The sequence below is a fragment of the Natator depressus genome, chromosome 23, assembly GCF_965152275.1.
Source record: "Natator depressus isolate rNatDep1 chromosome 23, rNatDep2.hap1, whole genome shotgun sequence".
NCBI classification, from domain to species: domain Eukaryota; kingdom Metazoa; phylum Chordata; order Testudines; family Cheloniidae; genus Natator; species Natator depressus.
This window is the reverse complement of record NC_134256.1, coordinates 12,045,457-12,057,775: the sequence shown is the minus strand read 5'-3', so window position 1 is coordinate 12,057,775 and position 12,319 is coordinate 12,045,457. Positions and strand designations below refer to the sequence as shown.

The window sequence follows — 12,319 nt, the reverse complement described above, 5'->3', positions numbered from 1 at the left end:
ATCTAATCCAACCCCCTGCTCAAAGCAGGACCAATCCACAACTAAATCATTCCAGGCAGGGCTTTGTCAAGCCTGACCTTAAAAACTTCAATAATCTTCATGGATGAGGCAGTCATGCCAGCCCCCTCCACTCCCAACATCTGCTGATGACTTCAAACAATTTTAAGAACTGTTCAGACGGATAGCAGATTCTCTCCAGATCAAATTGGAGGAAGTGGGAGAATCACAACACAAGTTACTAGACATATTGCAGACCTCTACATCTGCCAAGATCACAGTTCCTATCAATGAGGCCCTATTAAATCCAGCCAAAGTGGTTTGGCATCCATTATACCTCCCATATGTAAAAGGATTGAGAAAAAAGTATTATGTCCCCTCAAAGGACATGGACTTCTTTCACATCCCACACCAAACTCTCTGGTGGTCAATGCGGTGAATGAAAGGGGGTGACAATATCACTCCAAGATGACCCCCTGTGATAAAGACTGGAAGAGGATAGATCTGTTTGGATATAAGGTGTACTCATAGACAACTCTACAATTCAGAATTTCATATTATGAGGTGCTTATGTCAAAGTACAGTCTCACAATCCTCTAAGTTAATCAAATTTATTGAATACATTCTGGAGGACAAAAAGGAACAGTTCCAGGCAATCATAGCAGAGCGTCAACTACTGGCATGGATGGCACTATGGTCATCCTTGGATGTGTCTGACACAGCTGCTTTGTCCATAGCAACATCAGTGGTCATGAGATGGGCTTCATGGCTACACCTGTTGGGATTCCTGAAGGAAGTGCAAGCCACAGTAGTGGATCTCCCATTCAAAGCGCCAAACTAGTCGCCAAGCAGACTGATGAATCCCTCCATTCCCTAAACGATTCAAAAGCAACGTTGAAATGACTCAGCATTTATATATAGCACAGAGAGAAACCAGCTAGATACCACCCTACCCCGAGATCTTGACCTCTGGCTTTCCTCCCACCTCAACGACACTATGACCTGCAATGGAGATGACAGAGACCTCCTTCTACACATAGATAGCTCCTATCACAATTGTCTACATCTTACATGTCTGTTTAAAAAATATTTGTGGGGAAATAAAAATGAAGCATTTCAAAACTTTCCTTTTTTTGACAGCATTGAAATGGAAATTTTTGATTTTTTTTCATTTCAACATTTTGTTTATATTGAAAATTTCAAAATCAGAACAAAATGTTTCAATTTCATCTAAACAGAATGTTTGGTTGACCTGAACATTTTGGAGGACATTTTAAAATTCTTTGTTTTCATTCTTTTCAGATGTAAAAAACTAATTTTACAATCATGGAAATTCTGATTTCTGCCGAGCTCTAACTAAACCATGTTCTCAGTCTCTGTCTCTTATAGGGACAGTTTTTATATCTATACCTCAGTGAGTGGTGTCTGTTTCCATAACTCTAACTTTCCATTGAAATCAATATGAATTTTAAGTGAACTGTCATTACGAAGCCTTGTGAATGAAATCTGGTTCATTTGTATTAGATGAAGCTGAGTCAGAATATTTTTCTAATTACTCTGATTTCTCTCCCATTTATTCTGTGCTCATCTCCATGCATTCTGAATTTCTAATAGTAAATATATCAAACTAATAGTAATATCATATCAAACTAACATATCAAACTAATAGTAAACATATCAAACTAATAGTAAACATATCAAAGTTGCTTTGTCTTTCTCCCTAGCTGTGACATCTTGCCTATTTGGCTATTAGTTTTGAATAGATCGTTTGGTTTTCCTTTTTTAACTGAGGAAATACACAGGTCAGAGCAATGGTTCATATGTTTCAGTCTGAAGATGATGAGCTCCAGAGTGGTGTTTTCGATAAACAGACACTCTGGACTCAGCCTTGATCCCACTGAAGTCAAAAGGTGCTTGCCATGAGCTTCAATGCTTGTGGGACTAAGCCATGGGAAGCCCAGGATCCATGGCTCCAGGTCTCTCCAACCAGCTCTAATCAGGATCTTTCTGCTTTTGCAATGGGAGACAGGTGGGTAAGTTTTGCTGTTGATATTCAGAGCTGTACAGTATTTTCCACTGGTAGGTGTCCTCTCAAACACTATAGCTTGGAAACTGGTGCAATTTATTTTGTGAAACGTTTTAAGACCCTCTCGCTCCTAAGAGTGTTTTATAGGGTCTGCTGTTCCAGAACCAAAGTGTGCGTGTGTGGGGGGGGGGGAATTGTGTCCTCTTCCCGCATATGGTAGGAGGTATAAGCATGTTTTCTGTTCTGTTGCCCCTTTTCTTGGTACTCAAAACTCCTTCTTCAGATCCACGGATCTGTATATACAGAAAGAAAGAGCCGGGGGCTGGGCTGGGTATGTGTGAGGATTATGTGCCATTCTCCCCTTCACCCCAAGAAAGAGTCCACATAAAACACAATCCTGGTCAGAGAATCTTTAGTTTTTTAACTATTAGTTCTGTTTGGGGTGGTTACAGACATGTATTCCACTCAGGTGTGTTTGTGCCAAGCACACTGGGCTGAAGATTTTCCCCCTAGCAGTATCTGTCAGGGCAGCACATGTGCTCAACACCTCCTTTTGGCCTGTTCAGAGCCTATATAAGGGCAGCAGTGCCCTGACCCCCCTCAGTTCCTTCCTAACGCCAGTGGCCTTTGTTGGAGCTCCTTATGCGCATTTTCTCTTCACACTGTTTCTCTGCATCACGCTGTGTTGCTGAGCTTTTCACTTTGTAAATAGTGTTTAATAGTTGTCCGAGGTAGAACTTTCAATCTAATTTAGATTTAGTGTCATTTTTATAGTTAGCTGTTTTTAGTGGTTTGTGGTGCCCAACAAGGGTTATGCACTGTCCTCTGGGCTTCAGCATTGCCTGTCATGTGGGGTCTCTATCCGCAGTCGTGACACACACACTCACTGTTTGCTCTGCCCAGGAGTGAGTCACATTACAGAGAGTTACTCTTTTAAAAAGAGAACACAGATCACAAGAAGACCTTATCTGGAGCAGCAGTTGGTGGAGCGAGCCATGAGGCCTGCGCTGGCATCAGGACCCTCCACAGCCTCTGGGTCTAACCACCCTCAGCTGCCTTCCACCTCTGAAGTGGCAGATGACAGACCCTGGGACTCTGATTTTCCCTTGAAAAGGGAGGTTGTTCTGTCTCAGGAACCACCTGGAAAGGGGATTCTTAAGATTGGAGGAAAGGGGGGATTCATCATCTTCGTCCTCAAAGACGGCCTTGAGATGTTTGCATGGTACCCAGGGTTGTACCCAGGTACCCGGGGTTGTACCAGGCAATTGGCCTGTCACCCTGGTACTGGGGTGTAAGTTTTACGGTATCATACTGTTGACTCTGGATCCATCTGGGGAATGGCTGTCGAATCCAGTACCTACAGACACAGGTGTGGTAATGCCTCTTTTGGTGCCTTCAACCCTGCAGGTCTACATGGTAGCAATGGACTTGTTTTGTTTGTCCATGCCAACCTCACCACTACCTCAGGAGTCAGCGGGACTATCGATATCATCTGCTATTCCAGGCCCTTCAGCTTCTTCAATTGAGCCCAACGTGGATGCCACCAATATCCTTGATACTGGTGATTAAACAGACACTATCTTCAGCACAGAGATATGGAGAGGACAGAGCCCCCCCCCCCCCCCAAAATGGGGCACCCATATCCTCTGCAGAGCATCCAAGATTCCTCTCCCTCTTTGTGGAAGAAGGGCTCAACCAGCTCTTCATAGCTGCAGTCCCTTACCTAGGTCTCAAAGCCCCTTGAACTCCACACTTTTCCCCATTCCACGTAAATATCTGTAAAATTAATCATCCAAACCATAAACCATCATCACAATAAATTCTTCCAGCTATCTGGCTATCAATTTCTCTAGCTCTTTTTTAATTTAAGTCATCATGGATTTTGCACAATTTAATTAATTTACTGGGTAATCTTTGATGCATGGTACCAAGGAAAACAGTGAACAAGAGTTTAAAAGGCTGTAATAATTGTTATTTTTTCCAGACAAAATGAAGAAGGAATTAGGTGAGTGAAGACCTATGTACACCCTTGCTGGTGTCCCCAGTCCTGTTGCTTGGATATTTGGAGAGAGGGGCCATTTCTCCTGTCTCTCCTCCATCTCCCTGGCTGCTTTTGTTGGAGAAGGGAATCCTGACAGTCCATGTTCTTCCCCATGGAGTACAGCAGCTCCAGGCAGACATATTGCAGCTCCCGACACTTCTCACAATACCAGGCAGTATGGGAGATGTGGTCTGTCTGAACCTGTGGGGTGGGACTGACCCCCTGACTACTTGACAGCCACATACAGGGTCCAAAACACCTTAGTAGCCACCGCTGGAGTGTCACTGATTTAGAATATGTCTGCACAGCAGCTAGGGTGTGTAATTCCCAGTGCAAGTAGACAGAAACCTGCCAACTCTGCTCGAGCTAGCATGCTAAAAATAGCAGTGTAAGTTCAGTGAGACAAATAGTAGCTCAGACTAGCTGCCTGAATATGTACCCAGGGGCCAGGTGGAATTGTATTCACGTGGTTAACCTAAGCCAGCGTGGTCACTCTCTTATTTTTAGTGCACTAGCTCAAACAGAGCTGGCACATATATGTCTACCCATGCTGGGTATTCCACCTCCCAGCTGCAATGTAGACACACATTGGAGGGAATTGTCCTTCTATGTCCTGCCTAGTAGGAGCTGGACTGCTGTGAATACAGCCTCTGGTGGTTGGAAACATTGTATGTGTGGATGGGAAGGTTCATTTTCTGTTTGAGTGAGGGGGGATGTGTAAGAGGGAGTTAGAAACAGATCAAAGCCAAGAAGAGCAGGTAACATGGTGAGGTGACTCATTGGCTGGAGGTGCAAGACAGAGAGAGCAGATCTCAGCCAGAGCAGGACTCCTGCCCTGGTTTCTAATCTTAGCTCAGAACAGCCCACGTGTGTGTGACAGAGAGAGAGAGAGAGTGAGAGAGAGAGCGAGAGAATGACCATTCAAGTGCCATTTCTTTATATATGAACTCCTGCAAAAGGAATCACCCCCTACTGTGTCTGGCATCATCACTTGCCCTCAGTCTGGAACTTCCCTGCTGCTGGAGGGAGGAAATCCACAGTCAATGCCTCTCTTAATTCAATGTCTGTTGTTTTCTTACTTTCATTTCAGAATGGAGAAGGGCTCGGAACAATTCAGGTAACATGGATAGAGGTGCTAATACTATGGTACTAGATGCAGCATAAGAACCTCAATGCATTAGAATCTATCCCAATATGAAATAAATCATTTTGTTTGATACTATAATCAAACTAGAAACACAAACTGTTCTTATTGGAAACACAGCTCCTAAGGGCTTTACTTTCTAGCTCCCAAACTGATTTCAAGGCCTGATCCTCACCTGATTTACACCAATTTCACAACAACTCTATTGACTTGTATGGAATTACCCCTGAATTACAACAGTGAGATCAGACTCAGCCTGACAGTGTGATTTTCAAAAACATCTGGGTGATTTCAGAGCACAGATCACATTGCCACTCAATGGGGCCTTCTAATATGGGCCTATATCTATTAGCACCCCACTGTGGCAGGATGGAGAGATACACCACCTGACTCCATCCACTTTATGCCTCCACCCTCAATTCTGTATTGATCCAGTTCATTTTCTAGACCTTTGGCTGGGCCCTTAATAGTCTCAGTCCCCTTCAGGATAATGGGGAGTTGGAAGTTCCTTGGCTCTAGTGAGGCTAGATAGCCCTAAATCTCCATGTTTTAGACCCACCTTCTCCACATTTCTTGCCTGCAGTCGGTAGGGGGACCTGGACCCACTCACTCCACTGGGTTCCCTTGTCAGGAACAGCCAGAACCAGTCCTTCTCTGTCTCTTGTGGCTTCCTGAGCTGCCACCTACCTCTCCTGCTCTGGAGGCTTCCCCCACTTCTTGCTCTGCTTCTCTCTCTTCGGCGTGTTGGCTTCTTAGGCAGCTTCTCCCCAGTGTGCTGGAGGGGTCCTTTCTCTGCAGTTCTTCTGCATGTCTGGCTGCTGCCTTTTCCCCCAGGAGCTCCCCCTCTCACTGAGCTCTGTAACCTTAAATAATCCCTGGTGCTACCCTACCTAATTAACTCCCCCAGTAACTCAGTAAGACAACTACTCCCAGGTGAACTTAAGCTGCCTTATGCCCCCTTGTGGAGCTTGTCAGGGGAAGGCTGGGCCAGCTACCCTCTGACAGACCTGTAATCCTAAGTCACTTCAGCCCAGCTCCTTCAAAGTAATGATGCCAATGGGAGTTACCTTTGAGGAGCTGGGCCTTAGTGATTACTTGGAGTGGGGTATTCAGAAGTTCCCAAGGAGGCCATCGTAATTTGGGCCACAGTGAAAGCAGAGATGATGTAGTGGCAGGGACGGTGACTGTGATGAGAATCATAATGCAGTGGTGGTGAGACCACGATGGGGACTGCAGTGGTGAAAGGCCTGGTCAGGAGAGAGTCAACGAGGTTTATGAGGCATTTGCTAGTGATAAAGACAGTGGTGGGACCGTTACTCTGGTGATAAAGGAGACTGATGTTGATGGTGCTGATTACAATAATTATAATTAGAGAACATTAAAATGATGCAGGGATGATGAAGGACACAGTGATGGTGATCTGACAATGAAGATAGTGCAGATAATAATTTGCATGTTACAGCAGTTTTCTGCTGACCATCTCAGAACTCTTTACAAACAATGATAAAACACCTTCTAGCACCTGATGAGGTTGGCACCATATTGAGCTTACTGTGGAGTTGCATCCAATGAAGTGAGCTGTAGCTCACAAAAGCTTATGCTCAAATAAATTTGTTAGTCTCTAAGGTGCCACAAGTACTCCTTTTCTTTTTGTGGAGTAAACCAGCTATCAGAGAGCTTATGTAACCTGATCAATGTCACACAGCAGCAGAGCTGGGAACAGAACCTAGGGGTCCTGATTCCAGGTCTAATTGCTAGGTAAAAAAATATTTTAATGAGTAATTATAATGTGTTATTATGTTTGTGCATCTTATTTATTTACAATGATAGTAATAGGGGTATGTTGACATGACCAGTGTTTGAGTTCTTACCAATCCAGTTCTGTGTTTCATGATGAACTTCTCATCATAGTTAGCTGTCATAGGAAACATATTTTTGCCATTCTTCACACACAAAACATCCCATAATGCTAGACACATAGTGGGCCCGATTCAGCTCTCAATTATATTGGTGATAGTGTACTTTGCTGGCCATTATTAAGTGAAGTTCCTCTGGATTCACACTTGTGTAACTGAGCTCAGAATCTTGCCCAGTTTGAGTACTAATGTGATAAACAGTTCAGGGTCACTTTTATTTTTGTGTAAATACCAAGCAAGTCTCATTTCCAAAGTAGTTCAATACAACATTGAATTGTCAAGTGTGCAGCACTGGTCAAGTCCTGCAGTCCTTACTCAGGCAAAACTCCCATTGAAATCAGTGGGAGCTTTGCATGAGGAGAGGTGGCAGGAGAATGCACATGGTGGCAGGAGCTTTGCATGAGGAGAGGTGGCAGGAGAATGCACATATATTTCCTTCCTATTCCAGTTTATACTGGCATTATAGGAGTGGTTTTCAAAAAGAAAACTCTCTTCCTGTAGATGACATCACACCTGATGCAGGAACTGCCCACCCCAACCTGTCCATTGCTGACAATAAGAGTGTGAAACATGAAGCCCAACCTCAAAAAGTTCCACCAAATCCAGAGAGGTTTGATTCAACCGTCTGTGTGTTGGGCTCTGAAGGATTCTCCTCTGGAAAGCACTACTGGGAGGTGGATGTCGGGAGCAGCACTGACTGGGACCTGGGAGTGGCTAGAAAATCCATACAGAGAAAAGGAAAACTTTCCCTGTCCCCTAAAGAGGGGTTCTGGGCACTTGGTCTGAGTGGGAGAGATTACTGGGCAAAAACAGACCCATGGACCCGGGTCATGGTGCGAAAAAAGCCCAAGAAAATTGGAGTTTACCTCAGTTACAAAGACATGTTGGTGACTTTTTTCAATGTAACTGATATGTCTGTGTTGTTCACATTTAACAATTGTTCATTCTCAGGAGATGTTTATCCACTCTTTAAAAATTCACACAAAGAAACAACAATGAGAATTTGTTCAATTAAAGAGGAATAAACATAACATAACTGATGCTGATTTTATACTGAAGTAACTGAAATCAAGGTTTTTATGAATGTATTTTGATGTAAAAAATGTTTTGGTTTTTTTATGTACCTTGTCATGCTGTCTTCATTACATGTTTTGCAATAAAATGTTTTCATTTCCTATTGGTTTTTTGCTTGTGACTTTTGTCCAATACAATATTTGACTAGCCCATTAAAATCACAGTGTTTCTGGGGCTGTCATAAATATAAAGGGAAGGGTAAACCCCTTTAAAATTCCTCCTGGCCAGAGGAAAAATCCTCTTACCTGTAAAGGGTTAAGAAGCTAAAGGTAACCTCGCTGGCACCTGACCAAAATGACCAATGAGGAGACAAGATACTTTCAAAAGCTGGGAGGAGGGAGAAAAACAAAGGGTCTGGGTCTGTCTGTATGCTGCTTGTGCCGGGGACAGAACAGGAATGGAGTCTTAGAACTTTTAGTAAGTAATCTAGCTAGGTATGTGTTAGATTATGATTTCTTTAAATGGCTGAGAAAAGAACTGTGCTGAATAGAATGACTATTCCTGTCTGTGTGTCTTTTTTGTAACTTAAGGTTTTGCCTAGAGGGATTCTCTATGTTTTGAATCTAATTCCCCTGTAAGGTATCTACCATCCTGATTTTACAGAGGTGATTCCTTTACTTCTATTAAAAGTCTTCTTGTAAGAAAACTGAATGCTTTTTCATTGTTCTAAGATCCAAAGGTTTGGGTCTGTGGTCACCTATGCAAATTGGTGAGGATTTTTACCAAACCTTCCCCAGGAAGTGGGGTGCAAGGGTTGGGAGGATTTTGGGGGGAAAGACGTGTCCAAACTACGTTTCCCAGTAAACCCAGTTAAAGTTTGGTGGTGGCAGTGGAAATTCCAAGGGCAAAGGGTAAAATTAATTTGTACCTTGGGGAAGTTTTAACCTAAGCTGGTGAAAGTAAGCTTAGTAGGTTTTCATGCAGGTCCCCACATCTGTAACCTAGAGTTCAGAGTGGGGAAGGAACCTTGACAGGGGCATTTGATGCAGATGTTAAAAAGAAGAAAACACCATCCTCTCTCACACTGTCCTTATTGGCAGCTTCACCTCGGAAGCAAAATAACTAGAATCTCATTGCTAATTTCAGCATTTTCCTCTATAATAAAAGATAGATAACATGGATATCTCACTAATAACCATATTTTGGGACAAAGTATCAGAAGGGTAGCCATGTTAGTCTGTATCCACATCGGGACTCCCTGATATTTGGGGACGGTATTATACTATATTATGAAGTTGCAGTGGCTGGAACAAAATTTAGACTGAAGATAGATTTCCACTATAAACCCAATTTTTACACACCCACCTCCCCCATAAAGTTATCCAATCTTCCTGACACTTCCCACCAAGATAGAATTCTTCTGGGAATTCATTCAAAGTGAATTAAGCTAAACTGATTTAATTCTGAAGTCTGGTCTACACAACAGACCTATGTCTGTCTAACTGTGTTGCATGGCTGTGAAAATTCAATACCCTGGAGCCATGTAGTTATAATGATCTTAACATCCCTTTGTAGACAGTGCTATGTCGATGAGAGAGCTTCTCCCACTGACATAGCTCCCACCTGTCAGTATTTTAAATGTAGACCTACCCTTAATGAGAGTGTCCACATAGGGCTTTAATGCAGTTTAGCTAATCCACTTTTAATTCACATCTGTAGGGCAGGAGCCCTACATTTTGAAACAGTGCAGCTGCAGGGCTGGAGCTACAATGTAGACTCTACCTTGCTGACAGGAGGGGTGCTGCCATTGGCATAGTAGATAATGCACCTCCCCAAGAGGCGGTAGCTAGTTTGACAGAAGAATTCTTCCACTGATGTAGCTCTGTCTACACTGAGGGCGGTAAGGTCAGTATAGCCACATCTCCCAGGGAGTGTGGATTTTCACACCCCTTGAGAGACACAGCTATGCCAATGTAAATTCCCAGTGTAGACCAGTCCTTAATGCCTCTTTAACAAACCCATTGGGTTTAATGGGGTGACACACATGAAATAAGCTGGCCTAAGGCAGCGGGCTTGTTTCTTTTCACAAGCAAGGTACAAAGAAACTAACGTTTCAAAGGTTTCAGAGTGGTAGCCGTGTTAGTCTGTATCAGCAAAAAGAACGAGGAGTACTTGTGGCACCTTAGAGACTACTCCTCGTTCTTTTAACTTCTTAAAAGAGCCCAACCACAGCTCAACAGTGTAAAGAGCTCCAATAAGACACCTTCCAAAACTAGGGAAAAGCCACCATCATGTCATGTTTTTTCTGCAGTGCCATGGGCCAGATTCACCAGTACTGTTCGGTTGCTTTGCACAATTCTGTGATGATGAACAACTGTGCAACCAGTTTAACTGGTGAGTTAATTATGGCTGCTTTGGGACACTGGTGCAGTGTGAAGCAGCCAGAGTGTACTAGGAATTCTGGCCCAATTTAAAGCAGGACTAGGGACATCTTCATTTTTCCCCATTATTTGGTCATAGACTCCTGGGGATTTCTTTGCATTTGCTCCAATTTGCTTCCATATTCTCCTCTTTATTCTAGACTTAATCCCATCCACATAGGATTGGCTCCCAGATTCACAGGGTGTATTGTTTTCCTTTGATGGGCAGAGTTAGTGGCTGCAGCCTTGGAGCTAGTTATGAGCTTCCTCATCCATAAACTCTTCATCACTTCACAAAAGATGTTGCAAAATTGCAGCGCCTGTCTCTGCTGGATGAATGCTCTGCCTCTGCTTTGTCATGTCTAACCTTAGTTTGAACAGCAGAAGGATGTTGTAATATAGATATATGATGATTTCTACAAACAAATCCAAGTCAGTGTTGCATTAACTCCTCTCAGCCTCTGTTTGTGCTTAAATGGATGTTTTTATTATTCATTCTCAGAGCGTTAAAATCGTTCCCACAAACTATTAGTGTATGACCTGGGTGTGATCTGCAAATGAACGTTGCATGCCCACAAATACCCAAGCAGTGCGCCAGGAGCCGAGCTGGCTGGAAAATGGATTTCCATCCCACAGAAAATTGTGGGGTTTTGGCATTTGTGTCACAATGGGATAAATCTGAGACTTATCAAAATGTTTCATGAAAAATGAGACAGACACACTCCAGAATAGCCAATACCCTCTTGGTGGGGTTCGAGAGCTTGCTCTGGCAGTTTTGGGTCTGGGTGTCCAGGCAACTGCAACAACAAGGTGGTTATTCTGCGGGGGGGACGACACCCTGCGGACGACACCCTGAACATATTTTCCAGTGATTTTTTTTCTTTTCTTTTTTTTTCTTCTTCAGAATCAGCCCTTTCCCATAAAAAAGTTTTTATTTTGATTAATCAGAATTTTCTGATGAAAAAAATATGTTTGGTCACAAAATTCCTGACCAGGAGCCAGTGAATTCACCCTCAGGTCCTGGGTTATTCTTAGTGGAGTTTGGCCCATCCATTTTATTTTTAAAATTAATTTTTTTAATCATGCAACTGATCTTTCTACTGTGAAAAATTGTTTCCAAGATAAAAATAAGATAAAAATTTATGAACGCATTTCCCCACTTATTTTGAACATATGAATTGTTTAGGCATTTTTAAACATTTTTTCTATGCTTAGAGGTTAGGTGAATTAGATTCCTAATTAGACACCAGTGATGTGCTAACAAAATGCTGATTCGCCTATTACACTTTACCTGCTTCCTCTGCAGAGTGAATTATAACAATCAGTATGAATTCATTTGCTTGTAAAAGCTGTGGGTCAGTATGTCGCAGCAGCTGTGGTAAAGCAAAGCAGCCATAACTCCTTCATTTTAATTGTGTTTTTCCTGATTTACACCAATGTATGCCAGATCAGACTCAGACCCATAATTTTAAGAGTGATAGACCCAGATCCTGAGCCGGGGGCAAGGAGTGATGTTTGTGACTTGGGAAAGGCACATGCCAAGGGGGTGTTAAGCCATCTATGTGACCCCCCCCAATCCTGGGGTCATCTCGATGCAATTTAGAGCAGTGTGGGGACTGCCGTAAGTTGTGCTGACTGCTATTAGCTCAAAGAAGCTATATCAGTAATTGGGGATTGCCAGAGCATAAGACAGCCCCAGTCTCTCCCTTCTCTGGTCATGGCCCCCGCATGTGAGGTCTAACCTGACTGTTACTTCATCTA

The 12,319-nt window shown here is 43.1% G+C and overlaps 1 protein-coding gene across 1 annotated transcript; it reads left to right on the top strand.

Moving 5' to 3' along the window:
- Positions 1-3,979: 3,979 nt before the first annotated feature.
- LOC141976810 (butyrophilin subfamily 1 member A1-like) lies at positions 3,980-8,149 on the top strand. The gene is made up of 3 exons (XM_074937973.1): positions 3,980-4,028; positions 5,155-5,181; positions 7,626-8,149. The coding sequence occupies exons 1-3, from the start codon at positions 4,013-4,015 to the stop codon at positions 8,147-8,149; spliced, it is 567 nt and encodes a 188-aa protein (XP_074794074.1). The 5' UTR covers positions 3,980-4,012.
- Positions 8,150-12,319: the final 4,170 nt, after the last annotated feature.